The sequence below is a fragment of the Punica granatum genome, chromosome 4, assembly GCF_007655135.1.
Source record: "Punica granatum isolate Tunisia-2019 chromosome 4, ASM765513v2, whole genome shotgun sequence".
NCBI classification, from domain to species: Eukaryota; Viridiplantae; Streptophyta; class Magnoliopsida; order Myrtales; family Lythraceae; genus Punica; species Punica granatum.
The window spans coordinates 8,393,984-8,416,533 of record NC_045130.1 but is presented as its reverse complement, the minus strand read 5'-3'; the positions used below and the strand labels follow the sequence as shown (position 1 = coordinate 8,416,533).

General features: G+C 35.6%; 2 protein-coding genes and 1 non-coding gene across 3 annotated transcripts; 1 reads left to right on the top strand and 2 right to left on the bottom strand.

The window, feature by feature from the left end:
* Window positions 1-5,624: 5,624 nt before the first annotated feature.
* LOC116205157 (V-type proton ATPase subunit E) lies at window positions 5,625-9,974 on the bottom strand. Its single transcript, XM_031537658.1, has 6 exons — window positions 9,648-9,974; window positions 9,072-9,172; window positions 8,254-8,410; window positions 7,861-8,057; window positions 7,629-7,728; window positions 5,625-5,889 (listed from the first exon to the last, which is right to left on the bottom strand). The coding sequence occupies exons 1-6, from the start codon at window positions 9,747-9,749 to the stop codon at window positions 5,854-5,856; spliced, it is 693 nt and encodes a 230-aa protein (XP_031393518.1). The 5' UTR covers window positions 9,750-9,974; the 3' UTR covers window positions 5,625-5,853.
* An 8,253-nt stretch (window positions 9,975-18,227) lies between these two features.
* On the top strand, window positions 18,228-21,436 carry LOC116202589 (putative glucose-6-phosphate 1-epimerase). Its single transcript, XM_031534186.1, has 8 exons — window positions 18,228-19,042; window positions 19,265-19,339; window positions 19,487-19,543; window positions 19,651-19,814; window positions 20,244-20,378; window positions 20,465-20,567; window positions 20,715-20,811; window positions 20,953-21,436. The coding sequence occupies exons 1-8, from the start codon at window positions 18,932-18,934 to the stop codon at window positions 21,120-21,122; spliced, it is 912 nt and encodes a 303-aa protein (XP_031390046.1). The 5' UTR covers window positions 18,228-18,931; the 3' UTR covers window positions 21,123-21,436.
* Window positions 21,437-21,608: 172 nt separating this feature from the next.
* TRNAM-CAU lies at window positions 21,609-21,680 on the bottom strand. The gene has a single exon. It is a non-coding gene; the product is annotated as a tRNA-Met (tRNA).
* Between the last annotated feature and the right edge of the window lie 870 nt (window positions 21,681-22,550).

The window sequence follows — 22,550 nt, the reverse complement described above, 5'->3', positions numbered from 1 at the left end:
GACTCATTAAATATGCATAGTCAATAAGAAAAAAAAGTGTAATACAGTGACATATGTACTCACTTGATAATTAATAAATTTTAAATTTCATATAATCTATGAAATTATCTGTGTTCATTTATTAACTAGTAAAATTTCTATTTGATTATATTAGATTCACTGTCCTTGTAATGAATATATATATATATATATATATATATGCATCATCGTCGCCCATTCTTATGGTCCCAAATGGCAGAAGTCTCATTCATCAGGAGTACAATCGATATCCAGAAGACGAGTGTGCCAATATGGTCATTCAATTTTATACTTTTTCCCACAAATTAGAATTTTATTTTATTTTATTATACTTTATTATATATGTACATATACACACATACATACTCTAACTATACATAAATCCCCGCCCGTCCAAAGGCTGTAGCGAGTTGGGGGAGTTTTCTTACACTCCTTCCCCACCCCTTCTTCCTCTCTTTTTTCTATCTTCAGCCTTCTTTTTTTTTTAATACATATTTTTCTTTTTCCGTCCAAATGCGGTAGCGAATTGGAGGAGTTTTCATACACTCTTCCCCCACCCTCTCCCCTTTTATTTTCAATCTTCAGCTTTTTAAAAAATTTTAAAATTTTTGTACATATTTTTCTTTTTTTAATAATGAGGGATGACTTAGTTATGATCACCGACTATTCTCATGGCTCTCGTGACCACCCCCGTAAACCCACGAGATAGATAAATTCAGCCACATCGAATTATAGGGACCCAATAAGGAATATTCTCTTGAATGATTTCAAGAAACATTTTACACTTTTTTCGTGATTGGTTTTGCTACTTATGAAATATTCGATTGCTTCTTTTAGTATATTTTCACCCATTCATATTTAGAGAACAGAATATACTCGTGCTATTAAGGGCACATCCAAGACCCGAAAAAAAGTGGTTGCAGACGACGATATTTTCTTGATCTTAGAAACATGATATCTAAATCATAATTACATAATAATACTGTTTATTTGGTCCTCCTATTTATTCTTCTATTATTCTCTTGATCAACATTCAAGGACTATTTATTATATATAAGTTTTAAAAGGATATAATAGGCATACAATTTAGCATAATTTAACATTTTTGTAATATTATATATGAAAAAAGATAACCAAATATTGGAAAATTAGGTAAAATCTGAATACATACATACATACATATACATATATATATTAGAAGACCTTATAATTCCCCTATTTAAGGGGTCTTTTATATTGGCTTAGAAAGAAAATTGAGAGATATTATCGACCCACGACCCTATAATTCATTATATATCTATATTATAATGAATTAAAATTAGTTTTAGGATAGAGTCATCTTAGACGGTCACATTGTAGCATAATTTTTTTTTAACTCATTACAAGAAAAATTCCTTTTAGAAGCAATGATATTTGCTTCCAAAAGTCATTTATTTGCCTCTAAAAATATTAGAGACAAAAGAGTAGATTGCCTCATTTACCTGTGTCGTTTTAGATCTATAGAGGCAAATTGACAACAATTAATAAAAGTCACTAATTAGTACTGATAGTGTTAATTAAATTTGCCTCTAATAAGCAGGCTACAAATTTTATTACTAAATTTAATATTTAGGACAATTGTGTCTATAAAGTTTTTTTTCAAAATAAATAATGATAATTACATTTGATTATTATCTCTGTCATATCTTTATATTGTGCCTTGAACCCGACTCAACCATTGACCTCTCGCTTAGTATTTTTAGCCTGGGGTCTTTACCATTTCACCATCAATGCATCTTTGAATTGAGTTACAATTAATTTATATTTAATTTTTTTGTCAAGCCTCAATAAATATGTAAAAAATTTATTTATATAATTATTTAAAATTTAGAAAATAATTGATATGTATATAATATGAAATCAAACATTGTGCATATATATATTGTTAACTTCTCGATTGGTAAGTTGAAAATTTTTAAATTATTCAAATATTTATGTATTTTATCATATATAAACACAATAGATGAAGTAGAATACGCAAAAAGAATTCTAGTTTATTTAAGTCAAAATCTGCATAATGTAATTTACATCTATAAATAAATAAAATATATTTTCTACTTATGTTGAGAGTTATTTGAATATCCTCTAATTCATATTGAATAAATTAATTATGTTTAGGTAAAAGTAATCCATCAAACTTTCAACGTTTTATCTATTGCTCTGTAGGTAAAATTTCGTAAGTTGGAGGCAAATGAGAATTAGATTTAGAGACGATTTTATTTTATCTCTAAAGGAATATATTACGGGCAAATAAGGTTAGACTTAGAAGCAATTAAGCCTTTTCCTTTCTAAAAAAAATATTTAGTAACAAATTTTGTATATACCTCTACTAATATGTTTCTAAAAGTTATTCTTTTGAGGCAAAAGACTTATTTGTTGCTAATAATTGTAATAAAGATTTGTAATTTAGTAAAGTATTAATTTTGGGTATTTTTAGAGGCAAATAAAATTCGCATAAGAAACATATATTTTATTTGTCTCAAAATGAGAATTTTAGAGACTAATGTTATAATTGACACTCATTATTTGTCTCTAATAAGAGTCTTTCTTGTAGTAATTGTTTCTTAAAATTTTTTCACAATTAGAACATAGTAATTCAACGTATTGAAAAAATTTCCTCCTAAAATCTTTTACTTATGCTTTTTTTTATTCAATATACTCGACTTTTTTAAATTTCTTACCTATTCCATTATTGGTACTTTCACTTTCATATGTATGAAATAATTGTTGAAAGATTCCCCCGATTAGTTGTAAAGTTTTATTCTTTGATAAAATATTCTATAATGAGTTCTAAATTTTTCTTTGAGCACTCATAAATTTTCTTTTATAATCATATTTTTCTTTCTATTTCTCATCATGAATTTCAGTTGCTAATCATATTGTAATTATGGTATAATTTAAAATTTTTCTAGAACACTTTTCTGGCTATATAATAAATCCTAAAATATCATAATGATTTTTTAATTAAAGATATCAGATAAATTCTTTCTTATATTTCAATCCTAATGAATATCGATTGAGCAAAATGACCTATTAAAATAAAACAATGGCTTTCTAATTATCTAACCAAAATATAAAGAGATATTAACTTTTAAATACATTAATAAATATACCTTGTAAGAAATCTAAAATTGTATTAACAATTATGAATTATTATTATTCTATTAATATATATTGAAGTTATGTGTTATATCGAGTATTGCATAAATTACAATTACCATATTATTGATGAAAAAATTTAGCCCTGCTGCACGCGCGGACCCTTTGCGCTAGTTTATTTAAAAGACCCACACCCATGAATATTCTAGAATTGGTGGCTACAAAGGAAAATTATTTCACAATGATAATGATTATACATCTTGATTCCATCACTCTATAAAAGAAATCTGATCATTCCATATGCATGCAGTTGACCGGAGATGTGAACGAATGAATTTTATGATGAGTTTCGATCGAATTGAACGTGCATCCTTGTAATTATTAGATTCACTTAATTTTATTAATTAAGTATGAGCGAGTTCGAATATTCCATAAAATACTCTTAGTATCCGGACTGTGTAACAAATACCACAAATTTCAATAATATGGCAAAAAAGAATGTATACAATCAAAAATGATACCTGACTGAAACTCATGTATGATTTCACAAATTGTTTAAAGCTTATTAAGACGGTAGTTTTAATAATTAACTACAAATAGGTTTTTAAAAAAAAAAGATGAAAACGAAGCTGGAGATGCATTTTCAACGAAGGTTTTGGTTCTTCAACACGTCCAACCTAACTTTCGATGTTACCTTAAAATATGTGCATATATATATATATAAATATTTATATATGCGCATTATTTTTTAAACCTTTAATGATACTTTTTTAATGTTGGTTCCTCCTCATAATTGGGCTCTTTAATATCTCTTTGTTCACGCCCTCAATACGTACCCGAGACATCCACATCTGAAGGGAACTAGAACCTAAACTTTCATCATGCATCGAATAATCTGCAAAGAGATACAAATAATTCTACTATTATTGAAAGCATTGGAACGGAAATAGAAACCTATCTTTTCGAATCGGTTCATTATCCTTGAAAGTCGGAACCGAAAACTTCCCTTTTCCATGGAAGAAACCCTCCAACAACCTACTTTTATCGGGTAGACTGTAACTGGTAGCAGATAGAACTGGTAAACCACACACAACACCAGAATTTTGTGGTGGTTCTTGGTAAGGCTCCGACCTTGCCATGGGACGAAAAGATCAATTAACCGAAAGAGCCATGCTAATCCTTTTGAAAAAATTCTACAGTTCCAGGGAGGTACATTCCGAAGAACCGTTAGGGCATGGATCTCCTACTAAACACACAGGAGGCTCGTCCGGTTCTTGGGAGGGCAGAAGGGTTCCGGGAACCAAGGAAGCTCCCTATCGTACTACAAGCCCCAAGTTCCACCAAGAACGAGTCATTTTTATACATTAGATACTCTTTGTTAGCCACGTTCACTCTTAATAGTCATAAAATTTTTAAATTTTTTTGGACAAAAGATAAAAGAAAATTTGAGAGGTCCAGTGTGATAGATAGAGCTCGCTCTCGACCGGCAGCCATCATACCGTCGGACTTGTACGCCTCTTTCCTCTCTGCATTGCTGTGTCACCATTAGGCTTATTTGGCTAATCTTGTGACAAAAATGAAATTAAAAAAAAAAACATTTTTATCGGGTTGCTCTTTATTTTGGTTATGAGTAAGACTGGAAGAAGTAATATATTATGTGTATAATATATATATATAGATGGAACGATATATAAAAGAGCATATTTATATGGAGGCAGGTTACTTCAAAATTCAAATGGTTCGATACTTACTCCTTAAATAAGGTATTGAGTTCGATTTTTATTAATGGAGAAAATTTATACTGTAAGAGCTTTATCCCTAGTAAGTTACCCGACTTGAACTGAATTAGTCGTGAAAAAAAAAAAACACAACAAAAACATAGTTATAGCATTGCCCTCAGTTATGGGGATGAGTAATCTATTCTGAAAATTCAAATATAACAATAATAGCCCATACACGAGATTCTATAAAAAAATTTATTAGTTCATACCGACCCTTGTACTTTGATTCAATTATCGTTTATCGACTAGGAAAAACTGCCGATTTTGATCTCGACTCTGTATCAACTTGACATCGGCACAGGAGGAAAAACAAGAGTTCAGCGTTTTATTCGGTGATCAAAAAGGTCTTACAGGTAGTTATGACCGAGCTTTGTTACCTAATTTAATTGTCATTTCTCAATTAGAAACGTGCCAATTGTTGTGGTCTTAATTTGTACGATTACGTCGGAGAAAAGAAAAAAAGAAAAAGAGTTCACTGTTTATTCCATGATAAGAAAGTTGTCGCTAAAATAATTTAGATGCGATGGCAGAACAAGACAAGTCATCACAAAAAAGAAGACGTCGATACATATATACTGTTTCCATCCCCGTCTTGTCGCTCAGCATCCTCTTTTCCATCTGTCCCGATTCTCTCTGTCTGCTGAAAGTAGAGAATATCGCGGATTGCAGAAATGGAAGACAGTCCTATTCTCATAATAACCAGCTGCTGGATTTTATTAAATAAACAATAATCATACGAATGACAAGAAGAATGTGTTCACCCCGCCTCCAATTCCATACACATCACATGACAACAGCAAGGAACATGTTCGAAGATAACAGTAGTACTGCAAAATATGGCGGTGTATTCCAATCCCTAAGCTCGAAAAAAAAAATAATAACATTCGGATGACAGAAACCAACACAGTCCAACAAATCACGCAGCAACCTGACCAAAGAGCCACTTGCGGATCTGCAAAAGAAGCAAAAATCTGTCAAACCTCAAAACACCGTCCCAGCAATCTCACAATATTTGGCGCATGTGAAGAAACAATCAGAGCGATTGCTCTCGTTTGGCAGTGAAGTAAAGGAAAAGATAAAGGTGAAAACCGATTGAAGTAGACAGATTCAATCATTGAATCATGTCGGTCAGCCATTGAACATGATTACACTAATGGGAACAGAAAAAATGGTTTTGGACCCACGAGCAGTCAATTTTATCAACCACCCGTTTGTATAGTGAAGAAGAGAAGATGAACACGAGCAAAAAAACAATATAGTCTTTTGACGCTATTATACCAAAATGAGAAACATTCCACGTCCATTATAGATGAGCTATATATCAGATTCAAATATTTGTTATCTGGACAGTAGCATTCAAGGAAACGCCTGCAAGCTAAGCCACTGAAGAGAAATTTACACGTGTTTTAGGACCCAAGTAAGAAAGCTAAGAACGGGAACCGACAACTATCACACCAGTGAAGAGCAATCATCAGTCGGCACCCTCAATAATGACAATTTGGTGGGGCAATTGGCTTCATTTAATATTCAAGAGAATCCAAAAGGCCAATTCCAACAAAGCCTCAGATATATGCGGCTCATTCCTCAGCATCTTCTATACCCCAGATTTGGGCTGAGGCCCAATACATGCCAAGAAGAGAATGCCCACCCAATCATGTTCAAATCCACTTAACATAGTTAAACAAAGCCTACTCATGTCATCACCGGTCACACTGCCCACGAAAGCATCTGGCTAAGGGCAACGTACCAGCCCAATGCTCTAGACTATCCCATAGCTTACACTACCAATGCCCTTCCCATGCTAACGCTCATCCCTTGCTTGACTTTTGAAAGCCATTCTAAAAATTGACAGAAACTTCAAAACCGCAGAAAACTTTTAATTACTGGCAAAACTCTCCAGACATAAATCTTGGAAAAGCTTGAGCAAAGTTTAATAACAAACATATATGGATATGAATGTCTCAGGAAAGCCTAAATCAAGCACATGACAAGGACATCAGCATCATCCAAGACTGCCAGTTCATGACTTCGTTCTGTAATTTACAATTAAGACTATCACTGAGTTCTGTAGCAAGCCTTTTGGAATGCCAAAAAGATTCATGTCATTGTTAGAGGAGCTAGTCATTTAGCAGTAACATAATGTCTGATATGGGATCTTGGACAATCGATGATAAGATTATAGTACAATGCAACATGAGAAATTGACCGAGTCTGAACTCTTGAACTAAAACGCAATTAAAGGCTTATCTATAAAGGTTCATGGACATTCTTAGACACTCAACAAGCACCTGCACGAATGATATCCATGCTGAAAGGTAGAAGGATAAGATAAAGTTCTAAGCATCCCTCTCTCCTCCTATCATTTCTTCATGATAAATGGACAATGTTATAGGCAAGGTTCAGAAACCCCAATTGCCATTATTTCCCCACTAATTCTAGATTTCTAAATGTAAAAGCCCATTATGAAAGTTAATTGCCACGGATGCAACCAGAAAAGCTCAGACTTCACTAATAAAAAAATAAAAATAAACCCAAAACAGTCTTTTTCATCAAGTGAAATTTGAACATGATATCTTTTGTATGTGATATAGTCAAAACAAGCCAGGATCAAGCTTAAGTATTGTCACAATCCAAAATATAACTACTCATCAAGCTCAAGTGTCGAAGAGACTAAAAAGATTCAAAACATACCTCGGGAAGCTTCTTACGGAATACAACCTCCAGGCGCGCATCTAGGGTGTTTTCACATACAATTTTCCCATCTCGGGAAGCCAAAACAACTCCACCAGCGCTGGGGGAAATAGGGTAAGGGGGAACAAAGAACATTATCAGCAAATCCTTGGAACAATTACTCATGAAATACTATATCATGAAAATGCGCATCAATCAGGTATCATAAAGAAATTGCAGAAAAAAAAATTACCAGAAAGAACCATGGGCATTATGGTGAGAAGGAGGTGGAGGAAGGTACACATGATGGTCAACTATAACATCTGGTGGATGAACATTTGCCTTTTGTGCATACTCCTCCTTTGCTGAATCCAACACAGATTCCACCAGATGCGCATCATCCTTCCGACAGCGAAGTAATACAGAAGGCTCTTTCAATCTCAGCAAACTCTGTAACAAAAGGGCTGTTGAGCAACTAAGCATAAAAAGGAAGAGAGATCTTAAAACTCTCAAGTTTGGGGTGAGAGAATTTGAGAGCTTATTCATCACATGTAAAGAAAGGAAAAGTGGATACTCTCATGACTACAGGCAAAAGTCAATCAAACTGAATGAACAGGAAATGCACATGATTTCAACGTAGACCAACCTGAACAATGAGATCCTTCAAAAGTTTCTTATACACACGGTGATCACGGCTAACATTCAGAAGGTCCTTAGCTGCTGCTTCTTTCATGGAATTTACCACATCATCTTGAGCTTGAAGAACTTTAATGCGAGAAGCATTCAGCTGCATGGAGTACTCACTGCCAGAACCCAAGAAATGAATAGTAAGCAAGCCTCAATCTTGCTGGATTGGATACCAATTTATGGTGCTTGGTCATGGCCATGATCTCCAGTAGAGTAATAAAATTTGAAGAAAAGAATGAACATGTTTTCCTAAATCATGAAAATAAGGTTACTCCATGAGAGCGTAAACATAAAAAAAATTTGCAATGATCCTGACCTTCAAATCCATTCAATAATTATTTTATCTTCCAATGTCAAACTAAATGAACATTCTGGAAAACACCTTCCTGCGCTTTTTACCAGGTCTACAAACACCCTTATACACAACATCTGATTCCATTGAAAATTGAAACATCAAGCAACTTCCGGACACAGTCTAAATTATTGGTCTCCCAAAGCAACAGTTGCTACTTCACTCAGTCACCATTATTAATCCTCTTTAGTAAAACATCCTCTGAGTAAACTCATTACCACTCAAATGTGCAACTGCGTTGGCAAAGGATAAAGAACGCAGAATACTTTAAATTTAAAGTTATTGAAACGACACACAATTCAGAAACAAGGTACATATTCAATATACTGAGAAATAGTATCAACACTGGGATATTAGAAAAGCAGGGAAACAAAGAAGAATTCGGTATAAAACAAGAAGGATCAATCAAAAAATCAAATTCTTACATCTTTTTCCGAACTTCCACTTGCTTCTCTTTGCGCTCATACTCTTGTCTGATCTTCTTCTTCTCCGCCTCAACTAGCTGCAACTTCTCGATGTTGAACTCCTGCAACCACAACCGATCCAATCGCACTATTCAATGACTACCACCAGAGAGAAGTTAGATGTCCACGGTGCATGACATGCACCTAACTGAATCATTGCATAACCAATCAAATATAAATAAACCACTCCACAATAGGAGATTGCTCCCCAGAACTCAATCCGAGGGTTAATCACTCCAAAAATATCGGATTATCGGCAGAAAGTATAGAAAAGTTCAGTAAAATCGTGGAACTATATGAACTCTAGGCTGCCAGGAGGTTCCACCGATCAGCAGATAAGACAAGTGGCCACGTCCACAGCATATCAAATCATTACTCATCAAAACTGCCCCGATCAGCATCCCACTGATAAAAAAAAATTGGGCAAATCCGGTCGAATTACCGGTAAAATCCGACACCATCAAGAGGCAGAAGCAATTATTCAAGACTAATCGAGCGGGAGAGTCATAGAGAGAGAGAGAGAGAGAGAGGGCGAACCTCTTCGGCTGAGACGGAGATCTCGTTGGCCTTCTCCTCGGCTTCCTGCCGGATGAACCGGACCATCTGCTGGATCTGCTTCGACACATCGGCGTTGTTCATCTTCGCTTGGACGGGGGGGAGACTGGGGATCCGAAGGGGAGGGAGCGCGAATCTAGATTCTAGAGCAGCAGTCCGATCGAGCGACGCGTGAGCTCGATCCGTGTGCGTACGGTGTTCGATTGCTATTGAGGAAGAGGAAGAAACAGCCCTTCCCTCCTCTTCTATATGAGGCACATATGTTGGATCACGATTCACGATTTTTTTCCTTTTCCTTTTCCTTTTCCTTTTCAATTAATAATTGTATTAGTATTATATTATTTATTTATTGTATCGGCATTATTTGTTTTGTTTGTCTGCATATAAAGGAGGAGGAACGTACTCCCAACCCCAATCCAACCAATCCAATCTGAGAAAGTTCCTCGTAAATTGTCTGAGACCGTAGGATCTGAAATTTTTGGAGCATTCCGTTAAACGATAGTTGTACGACCAGAGCAGGCTTAACCAAAAATTTATGGAGCTCAACTTGGCCGAACTTAACCAAAAATCTATCGAGCCATTTCTTGGGTAGTTCGTGAGTAAGCTCGACTTACTTACGCTCGTGATATGAAAACATAATTTAGATTCTTCATAAACTTGAATCGAGAAAATTAGATGAGATTATACTTGTCATTTGTACCAGTGTTATTTCACCGTCGAGGCAAATAATATTATCGGGGAATTTGTTATTCTATTTTCATTTCGCTCACCATTTTCGAATTCAATCTTGCTTTTACTTGGAGTAACTGTACTAAACGTGCAATGATCATATTGCCTCTGGCTATGGCTAATCATTTACACACAAGTCATGAGCCCTCCCGAACATTTGAAACAAGCCAATTCCAAAAACGAGTAGGGATGGCAACGGGTCTATATAACGGGTATTTCACCCATCACAAATTCGTATGGGTGCTTAACATGTTTTACCCGTTAGATCATGAGAATGGTTTAGGAAAGTAAAACCATGTAGAGCTTGAGATGGGTTTATGATTTTACCTTAAAACCCCTCCCAAACCCCGTTAAGCATAAATTTATTAAATTACCCTCCATATTACTAATATTTACAAAATTACATTTATTATTTTCTTTTGTTTCCCCTTATTATAATTTCAATTTCTAGTATTTGTAGTACTTGTTTAGTGTTACAAACTTGAAAGGGCTGCGATTTATTATTTTTGAACATATTATGAATTTATAACTGTTACGATTCGTTTTTTCGAACATGTTATGAATTTATAAGTGTTGTGGTTTATTTTATTTTGTATAATTATTTTTCTATAATTTATTTATTTATATTTGAATACTTTTTGTTATATCAAACCATTTTTTATAAATCAGATGTTATGATAAGTTCATATAAACTTTTCTCGCAAACTTATTAACGGGCGAAAAATGAGATCCCAATGAGTTTTCGTTAAATTAGTGGGATGGGTTTGAGAATTTTCTTTTAAAACCTTAATGTGGGTTTGAGAAGAGTTTAGGATTGACTTCTTTTTTTTAACAGGTATGGGTATAGGATCGATATAGCCGTCTCAAGCCCTCCTAGATGCCATCTCTAAAACGAGCCTCTTTCTTTTTTTCTTGGTTAAATGTCAGATTCAGTGTATTTTATTTCATGATATTGATCATACATCAATTGTCTGGAGACATGCCTCGCATTTAAAACCTCGAGACACTCTCGAAGGACTCGAGGAACAAATAAGAAATCGACGAAGATGGTGAAGAGTGTGACATAGAGCTGGTCAGTGGCTCAGGACCTCCTTTGCCATGTTGCTGCATCGTGCTGCAACGTCGCTTGATGTGCACCTCAGTCAGCTCTAGTAAGCTCTGGCTTCCTCTTGTTGCTCGGAAGCGTCTCCCCGAAAGCCACTTAGGAGCCTGGAACTCGCTGGAGCAACACAAACTGCATGATGGATTTGGTTTTTGTATCATTTCCAGCCAGGTTTGGACTTGGGCATTGGGCTTTTTTGTGATGGTCAGCCTTATGTTGTACGTTGTAATTTTTCAAAAAAAACAAGTACCAGCAGGTTTTACATTGAATCATATACAAGATATTTCCTTTTGTTTGGATGGAGGCAAATGGAGAAGGGGATGGGGACTTCGTATAAAAAAATTTCTATGCAAATTTTTCTCTCCTCCCCTCAATTTCCATTCATTTACCTTCTATCCAATGCGCTATTAGTTTGATAATAATGTCCAAGCCAATTGAAATTTCTAGATTGAAATGTAAGAAATTAACACATGTAATAATCGATTATAATATATAAAAGTCGGTAAATATAATGACGAGATGTCATATTACCTTTTTTCTAATAGCCTCAAAAATTCTATCTTTGACAAATGATTATTAAGATAAAAAAATATATGAACAAAATTTCCGACAAATTAGCATTTTTTTATGTCGAATTAACTTCTTCTTTTTTTACATACTCATGCCAGCACCACTGCCCCATTTTTTTTTTTGGGTAATTATGCCGAGTGGAGCATGCGGTAAAAAAACTAATTGCTTCTTGCCAAAACCAAAGTAATTGCTTTGCCTCAAAAAATAGAAAACTAAAATATTAAAACAAAATGTCACGAGTTAGTATTTACCTTATGCTTGTGTTAGTCTTGAGATACGCGTCATTTTTCAAGTTCAATGTACCAAATTTCCTATAAATACGAGAATAAAATTCATTTTCTTCAATTATCTTTTACTGCTATAATTTTTCCTATATCCTCACTCTTGAACAATATCACTCATATTTTGAGTCAAGCCTCTGCAAAAAAAGTTTGCCTTAAAAAAAGAAAATAGAAATATAAAGTTTCTCTCCACCTTCATATGTGTTCGTTATTAACTAAACTAGATGAAAGGACCATGCAAATGTACTAGCTAGAATTGTCGCATATATTTACTAAAAAGATCGAACGGTATAATTAAATAGGTGTATAGGTAGCATAAAATTTAATCGTGACGAATCTTTGTCTATGATGAAGTTAATTTCCATCTTATCTTTCAATTGTGACAATTTGTTTAATTAAAAGTTATGTTTGCGCCCCTGTGTAATGTATATGTCTATATCTAAAATGTAAAAGGCTTTTCAACTTCTATAGCTGATAAAATTTGGAGTTTCATGTGTAATGTGACACGATAATGACACGTCATTTGTCGTATAATGATTGGTAAGAATTTTAAAAGTCACTCGACCATAAGCTTTTAAATCTTACATTGCACCATCCTATAAGTTGTTTTAACTTTTATAATTTATATAGATAGATATAGATACATAGATATAGAAATAGATTTTACAGTAACTGTGTGATACTTACCGATTTTTTTTCTCATCCTTACGGCAATTGCACAATCCAATTTCTTGACATAATTAATAATATAAAAGAAAACTGGAATTTGAATAGCACCCATATAATTTTGTAAAAAGAGAATGACACCCTCCTTTTAGAATGGTAGGGACATGGTCGTGCTTCTACGAAAAATATATAATACAGTTAAGATTACATTCTATTGAAAATAAATAAATTTCAGGGATAAGTACATATTGATCCTTTACATTTGACATCACTTTCGATTTCATCCTTTTCATTTATTTGCGTTCAATCTTGTTACTTTTGATATCATAAACATTTTATGTGGTCTTTTTACCATTCAGATTGTTAAATTACGCCGACGTATAAAAACAAAGGCCCTGCCATTTATACAGGGATGATAAATACATATGTAAAACCCCCCTGAAAAATCCCAAGACGTGCCAAAAGAGTCAGAGTCCTAAAGTTTTTGCTGTACTCGAACTATTTAATTTGTGTGACACTTTAGGAATCGACAAATTTCTTAACCTCATCAAATCTATGATAAGCTTCACTTGCCTAGCCAAAAAAAAAAACTATGATAAGCTACATATCTCACTCATATACGTGTCATTTTTAGATTTCTTCATTTTAATTTCAAAAATAGATTATTTAAAAAAACGTCTTTAGAAAGGAAGACGAATTGACATTGCCACCGAGAGAGAGCGTGGTGGTGGCTTGCCCTGAGCAACCCCTATTCGGTGGTCTTTGAGGCCTCTAGTGACCGATTGTGACTAGTAGCAAGCCACTTAGCATTAAATTTAGGTAGAAATGTTAGGCACAAATAGTAATGCTCTTATGAGAATTTTAATCCTATGCGAGCCTGCAAAAGAAAAGACTGTTAGGATTGTAAGAGATTGAGGAATATAACTAGGTTCGTTCCTGACAAGGTATTTATAGAGAATAGGCAGAATGTTAATATGAATTCACTTGCTCGATTTGTAATTCGAATGGTGATAAAAATATCATTGGTGAAATACTAGAAATAATCTTGAAGATAAGAAGAGAATGTTGTTGATACCTTTGAGATTTCGTATCCTCATGACTGTTATCTTGTTTCACTAGTCCTCAAGTTGCAGCAATATATAGAATTCCTGAGATTCATTAACATGTCAATAATTAGGTGACATATGATGATTATTATATGGCAGGTGTTTCAGTTGTCTAATTTTGTTTTGGATTTACATATATGTAAGAAGAGTTCACTTGCTGAAGTCGTCGCAATGACAGTGTCTCTCTTTCGAATGTCTCTAATTGCCACGACCAAGGAGAGTTTTTTTCCCCCTAACCGTTGCCTCCCATGCCCTTTTATAGACGTCTGGTAGTTTTTTACCATTGGTATTCAAATTCCACGTTGACGAGAAAATTTTAGATGATTTTACCTTAAATGACGAAATAAAAAATAACCAATAAGAATTCTCTAATGAATGATAATTATGGAAATTATCCGAGTGATTAGTATCAAGTTTTTAATTTCATGCAATTTGATTAGTGCTTCCTCGCGTCACGTAGCAAGGTAGGATCACTCGATAACTAACTCCATATTGACCGTTCCCTCCAGGCAAGTGTATTCGATTTTTCATTGGGTGCATGGACTTATGTTTTTGTGGGCTATACGTTGCATGGGCCTTGCATTTGGGTTCGTACTAAGCCCGTATTCTTGATCCCGTACCACTTGCCAAATTTTTATTCACAATATTAGAAGAGGTAATGTTCGGAAAATCTTAAAATGATCATATTGTCGCGTGGTGTCCGATGCACATATGAGGTTATTATAAAAAGAGTGAATACGTTGATAATATGTCATAATAATTTTTAAATTATAAATTTTATTTAATATTCTCTTTTACGTACCATGACATCTTGAGATTAGATTATTAAAAATTATTTTGATGCATTAATTTGGGATTCTCTTTTTTTTTTTAAGAAATAATATGCCAGAGTGAGGACGTATATGGAGTTGTGCCATATACTTAAAATAACATTTGTATATACCAATAAATATTGATTTAAGCAATTCAACGTTTTATTTAAATAAGATTTCGAGTTTGATTCTTATGAATGGAAAAAATTCTTAATTAGGAGAGTCTACCCTTAAGTGGACCAGTTCGAATTGAGCTTATTAGTAGAGATCTATTAAATTTTTGCATATACACACAAATATATATATATATATGTTTGTGTATAAAACTTTGATATTTAATTTTTAAAGTGGTCACTCGGGAGTAAATTTCAATATCACGCAATATTTAAACTATATATATGCCTATAAGCCGAAATAATTACAAGAACTCATCATGTATGTTAAGAATGAAACTCTTGGCTCGTCATTTTCAATTCCTCATATGCATGAACTTAACATTTGATCCGTTACCTAATAAAAGATATAAAAGTTTAAGAGTGTGTTTGGATTCGCAACAATTTTCAACTCAACTCAACTCCACTTATCTTCAATTCAACATCACAATCATTACTTTTTTTTATTTTTTAAATATTTTTAACCATTCAATTCAATTTTTAATATTAAATTCTCTCAACTATTCATTACTTTTTCACAATTCAACAACACAATCATTATTTAATCATTATTTTCTCTCAATTATTTATTATTTTTTCACACTTTTTCTCATAATTCAACAATACAATCATTACAAACCAATTAAAATCAAAACTCAACTCAACTCAACTCTCAATCCAAACACACTATAAATGTGTAAAAAGATAGCGACGTGAGAGACTTATATATATATATATATATATATATATATAAAGCTCCAATCTTTCAACTCCTTATTTTCCTCCTTTCAATAATTCATCGCACCATTAAAAGAAAAATTTTGAAAAATTGCGCAACACGTGAGTTAACGCCGACCGAGTTTAGTCACTCAAATTGCCCTTATCCCAAATAGTGACAATTTCAGCCAAAAACAAATTTTAACAAAAAGAGAGGAATTGACGACACTTTCATTGCTGTTGGCTGTAGCTCTGAACTCACAGATATCCATCGCAGCTTGGTCAAACAAAAAAATATTTATTTATTTATTTATTTATTTAATCCCAGGACGCACTTTTGGTGGCTCTGAATTCCAAATGTCTAAATGGTGGACGATATCTATGGCCACTTTTGTATGACCAGTTCGCGTCAAGTATATATATCTGAAACACATGGGGATTCGGATAATCAATTTTTCCTATTCGAATTAGCTCTTTCAATTTGACTCGCCCAGGTGGTCAAACAAGGCATGTTGTTCTAGATGTATACATGAATGCCAATAAAAAAATAATTACGAAATTTTGCTTAAGCGAAAATTAATCTGTCGCAATTGTCTTACGAGACTCAACAAAAGTTAATTACAAATAACTGTGAGCGTTAAAACTGAATGCTAGCTATCTAAAAAAACCCATCTTATTTAAGATTTGGCTTAATTCACGCAGCCCATCTCAGTAATAAATAAATATATATATATATATATAACAGATGGAGAGAAGCTATAGCTGTTGTTGATGGGAAATGAAAGGAAAAGTCCATTGCAACTCATGGGATGGGAGTGTGCCATTTTCATGGATATGCTTATGGATTCCTTACTTGTGATTGGATGAGATTGGCGGAAGTCTTCCAACTCATTCCAAATTTATATATACATATATATTCAACCCAAAAAAAAAAAAAGAATTTGTCGATCGAATAGCCCCGAAGAGGAAGAATTGACCTTTTCCTCTATATATTTTTCTTTAATTCGACAAGTGGAAGTCAACATCAAGTTGATGAATTTGCTTTGACTGCTCTCGCCTCGGGCCGAGGCGGCTTACGCCTACGCGGACGGTTTACGGTTAGCCTTTCAGTTGTTTAACTTATAATTAAACCCCTTTCATAAATAATATATATTTTGATGAATCATTTTTTTTAATAATATTACATGTATGTATAGGCATGCTCAAATAGTTAATATCATTGAAGTCCGTGAAAATTCTTTCACGACGATCTAACCATTTTTCCTTTTAATTTTTGAGTCGGCACCACACGTCCCGTTAACATTCGAGGAGTTTCAACCCCTTCCATAAATTACAAGTTAACTGTATTCATAAATTGAGTCCGTTTGCAGAGATATAGTTTAATATTCAGTTGCATCGGGTTTATATCTAATTCAAAAGTTTTAAATTAATAGATCATGTAGCAAAACTCCATTTATATCCAATTATTTTCCTTTACATGTCTGATGCGGGAAAAAAGGTTCGGGTGGAAATCCTCTCCCCGTCATGAAAGATTTTTGGGTCCTCCTTTGAGTCCGACCACCTCTTGTGACCTGCAAGAAGAAGGGCTTTCGGGGTGGTGCCTGATAGCCCTCTCCGATGCTCAAGTTAGAGGTGTATTTTGGAGAGTATTCAAGAGAGAGTTTTCCAATCACAACAGAGGAACAATCCACTTGCATTTGAGTGTAGGTTTGGTATTTATAGAGAGATGTGAGAGATTATACTTAAGCAATTCTAGGCAAGTTCGATCATTGTTTGGCCTTGGGCTCATTAAATCGGGTCGAGTCCGTTCGTCTGCGACCGTCAAGTCTAGCTCGCAGGAGGGTGCGGGAGTTTAGCGGCCCAAGTCGGGGGAGGCTTGGCTAGCCTCCTGTAGTCGGGTGAGCCTCGGCGAGCCTCCCTTGGACAGGGGTGCCTTTGCGAGAACCCCGAATTGGGGGATATTCGTGATACATCATGGGCCTACTTGGAGACTACTGACATCTATTGGGCAAAGAGGGGTTCGGTGGGCCTCCACGGGTCTATCGGGTCCGATTCATTGTAGCTTCCCTATCACCCCATATCTCTTGCAAGACATCGGCGATATTGCCTTCTCGACATACACTAATGGGGCACTAGATATTTTTTCTTATAACATCACGAGGTATACTCAACGTATATATAACTGAAACTACTCTCCAAGCTCGTCTGGGCTTGCTTCGGTAATCAAAGATCTTTCCCTGCCCGATCCATTAAACGCAAAGGTCCTTTTTTTTTTTTGGTATTTTTGGTCGGACCAAGGGAGGGGTCGTTAATTCAGTTAAATCATGGTCACACGTTCTGACCTAATCTGAAACAATTTTAGGTGCGGGCTCCACTTCACTGCAGACTTCTCTTTAACCATTTTTTTCGTTGGAACTTCGTTCCCGGCGTGCCCAGTCAATACAAAAAAACGTGTCTATTTGAGTTCCCGTTATCAGAAATCCAACCGAAACGAATAACCAATCCCAACTGAAGACAGTTTCTTCTTCTTCCTCCTCGTCCTCCTCTCAGGCACAAAGCAGTCTCTGACAGAGTCGTTAACTGTTTCTTATCCTCAACGGGCTCCAACTTATATAAAGCCTTTCTTGCTTTCTTGATCGACGACTCGGGTCAAAACTGCAGATAGAGTTGCTTGCTGAGGCTGCTAGTCCTTTGACATTCACAGAGCTCCCGTGGATTCGAGGTGCGGGACGAGGACTCGTGTCGGGGAGTGCGAATTCATGTGATCTGAGAAAAGATTAATCAAGTTTCTTTTTGAGGAAAGATTTCGGGTAGTTGTGGAAGTAGCTCACTCTTGTTTGTTACGGATGCACGGGGAAGTAATGGGGTGTCACAAGAAAGGTCAGAAGCTCACCAACTGATCCTGCGACTGCCGAGGCTTCTTGGGTCTTCTTCTCTCTGTGTTCCGAGCCATTCTTTTATTCTCTGAGAGAGAGAGAGAGAGAGAGAGAGAGAGAGAGAGAGAGAGAGAGAGCTTCCGAAGTTATATTAGGGGAAACCGGTGAAGGAGGGGTACTCCATCCGTATTCGTCTTTCGCTGCTCATGCATTTGTTCTTGTTCTTGCTCGCTTGCTGCAACGAAGAATCTCGAGATGAGTCATCCCGGGGTAGCCCGTGATCAAAAACCACCAGTTGAATTCACCAAGGACCGTAACGGGATCAGTCAAGTCATCCTTCACAACCCTCGTGGGGCCTCTGCTCGGGTTAGATCCTATTCGATTTCTCTGGGTATTCCGAGTCAACAAGCCATGCTTGTGTTGATTCGGTCAAAGTTTGTAGTCATAGGGATAGGCTTTTTCTTGGCTTCTGGGAACAGTCCTGTGATTGGTGGTGAAAGCGGCGAATTAACAAGCCCACGAGTATTGCCTACTTCAGAGTGAATCGTGTTTAAAATATCCATGGTCCCTTTTCCGTCCCTTTCGCAGGTTAGTTTGCACGGAGGGCAGATTCTTTCGTGGAAAACCGACCATGGAGAGGAATTGTTGTTTACTAGCAGTAAGGTACTTGGTTTCTTTATCTGGTTATTTGTTCCGTATGGGCGAGGAAGATGTGGTAGTAGGCATCTTTAGTTGTTCCTTTTCTTGTTGCACTCTGTTAACTCGAACCATTTTTTTTTCCCCCCAAACCCGGGTTTGTGCAAACTGCAGGCCATCTTTAAGCCACCTACTCCGGTCCGAGGAGGGATTCCTATCTGTTTTCCACAGGTATATCCCTGCATTTTGCTACATTAGCAACAACGATGACTTGACTGGCACATATCAGTTACAGCAGTTGCGTATCTGCTGAGTTTTGTTTCAAAAATGCGTCTCAGTTTGGTAATCATGGGACGCTGGAGCAACACGGCTTTGCCAGGAACAAGATTTGGGTCATCGATGAAAACCCCCCACCGCTTCCCCCAAGCAACTCTAATGGAAAGGCTTACATCGACTTGCTCCTGAAACCGTCTGAACATGATCTCAAGATCTGGCCCCACACGTATGATCAATCTTCAGCTGCTTCTGCTAGATTCAGGGAAATATTTTTTCTTTTTCTTGAAAAGATAAGATGAGGGATGAAGTAAGAAAGGAGAACGTCGGTTTTATGAAAATGACTGGTGAACTGCAATCCTGCCCTTTTTGGTTCTATCTTTTTCCTATTCTCCCAGAAGAAAAAATGTAGAAAACTGGGAAAGGTTGCTTCCAAACGAAGTCACCCTGTGGCTCGTTTGATCATTTATTCAGTTGTTCTGCATTTAGGATGTTTTCGGTTAGTGAAATCCTATCAATTGTTCCATTTATTTGTACGAACCTGCATTCACCGGCATCCCGGATGCAATCTAAGGATTTTCAATAAACTTCTGATTTTCTTTCTTCTTTCTTCTGAATTGCTTTTGACGTTGTTGTAATCTGAATCTGCAATTTACAGTTTCGAGTTTCGGCTGAGGGTGGGTTTGTCGGCAGATGGGTATCTGACCCTGACATCGCGCATCAGGAACATCAACTGCAAGCCCTTTAGTTTTTCTATTGCATATCACACTTATTTCTCCATCACCGATATCAGGTAATTAATATAAGATCCTGGGTTTTACACATGTATCGGCATTCGGCATATTGCCAGTGAAGTCTAAAAACATTCTCTATGAGCAGTGAAGTTCGGGTTGAGGGATTGGAGACACTTGACTACCTTGACAACTTGTGCCAGAGAGAGCGGTTCACCGAACAAGGAGATGCCATAACATTTGAATCTGAGGTAAGGGCATTATTTCTTATAATTATTCCTCCGAGAACAAATTGGCATGCTTGACGTGGATCGAGTCCTCCATAGGTTCACTCATTGTGTTATTCAGTTCAACTATTTCTGATAAACTGATGTCACTTTTTTTTAACTTATTCTCAGGTGGATCGGGTATACCTTAGCTCATCGGATGTTGCAATTTTCGATCATGAAAGGAAACGGACATTCATCATACGCAAGGAAGGACTTCCAGATGTCGGTAAGCTTCATTTAGTTTTCGTTCATATATCTTTCATTTTGAGTTAGTTCGTGGGGATTCATCAAACTTAGCTCGATCAAAAATACGAATTGTACAACTGAGGTATAATGTTAAGGAGTTTCTGGTTCCTGTTTTGCTCAGTGGTTTGGAACCCATGGGAGAAGAAATCCAAAGCCATGGCTGATTTCGGGGACGAAGAGTACAAGCAGATGCTGTGTGTCGATGGGGCGGCAATCGAGAAGCCCATCACCCTCAAGCCAGGAGAGGAATGGACCGGCCGCTTGGAACTCTCTTACCTCCCTTCATCTTGAAGGAGTGCTGTAGGCTAGAGGCGACGTAGAATTTTCAAAATACGTGCCCGGTAGAAAATAACGAATAAGCTGATAAGGAACTTCTGAATCGGAAGTGCAGGGACATTTTTTTCCCTTTGCTGCCACGCGGGATGTTCTAGCTAAGATCGTAGGTGATTTGTGATTGTTCGGATAAACTCCATTGTTAGTGGATGCGAGTTGTATAAGAACGTCGTATGCTGAATTTGAGGTCTTGATGAGATCAATGAATATGACTTAGGTGATTTCCACTGGAGTTCAATGAGAAAGCGAGCTGATGATTTGCAAGTTGAAGAGATTTTTGTTTTTTTTTTCTTTTAAGCTTTTTTCTTGGCGGATGCTTGTGATTATTTTCGATACTGCGGATTAAATAAATAATTTTGGGACTTGGATAAATATTGAAAAATAAAATTGTTTTAAAACATGGGGATTAAAAATGAATTTAACAGGTCGGAAGCCACTCTAGTATATCAGAGCCAGGTTTCGATCCTGGGACCTGTGGGTTATGGGCCCACCACGCTTCCGCTGCGCCACTCTGATTTGGTTGACAATCTTAGGGAAATTAATATATATATTACTTGCCAAAAAAATGCACTAGCTCCATCAGTATAACACTACCAAATACCTATTATAATAAGCAAACATCACATTTCTAGTAAATATTTTGATACAAATGCATAGAGGAGATTCAAACTCAAGACCTCTGAATGACCAAACCACATGAGAGTAATTTTATTAACAACTAGACCATCACCTTTAGTGGTTTCTTCCTTGATAATATGAAAAACTATTAGGTACATTTAAGTAGTGTTTGATAAATTAAGTATTTAATTATTTAAAATATATATTGTATGGAAAAAATTCATATTATGAAAGTTTTATTCTTTTAGTAGGCCGATGGAGCTCAAACTGAATTAATTGAAACTCATTCGGCTTCCAAATACCATAAACATAACGGAAAAAGAAAGAAATATAAAGGAAGAGGAAAGAAATAATAAGGATGAGAAAATGTCTTATGAGGAAAAGAGAATACTAATAAGTGAAAAATGACTTATTTCATTAAATCCTTAGTTTTTGAGGCATTAGATTCTCACCAAAATTTGCGTTACTCAAGTCGATCGACAAGACCGAACTGTCTCATGACATTCTGAGCCTAGCTCAAGTACCGCTTTAATGGGCGAACAACCCAACCCTTAGAACATATTATAGCCCCATGCGGCAAAGAGCCGACGTCAAGGTGTCAATATTTTTCATTACTTGTTAAGTAATTTTTTATTCAATAATTAATTATATTATATTGTATTATTATCTTTCATTTCTCTTTCTCTCATATTTATCAAGTAATTTGTAACTAATTTTTAAACACTTATTTAATTAAATTGCATATATTGCATACTCTTCTTCTTCGAA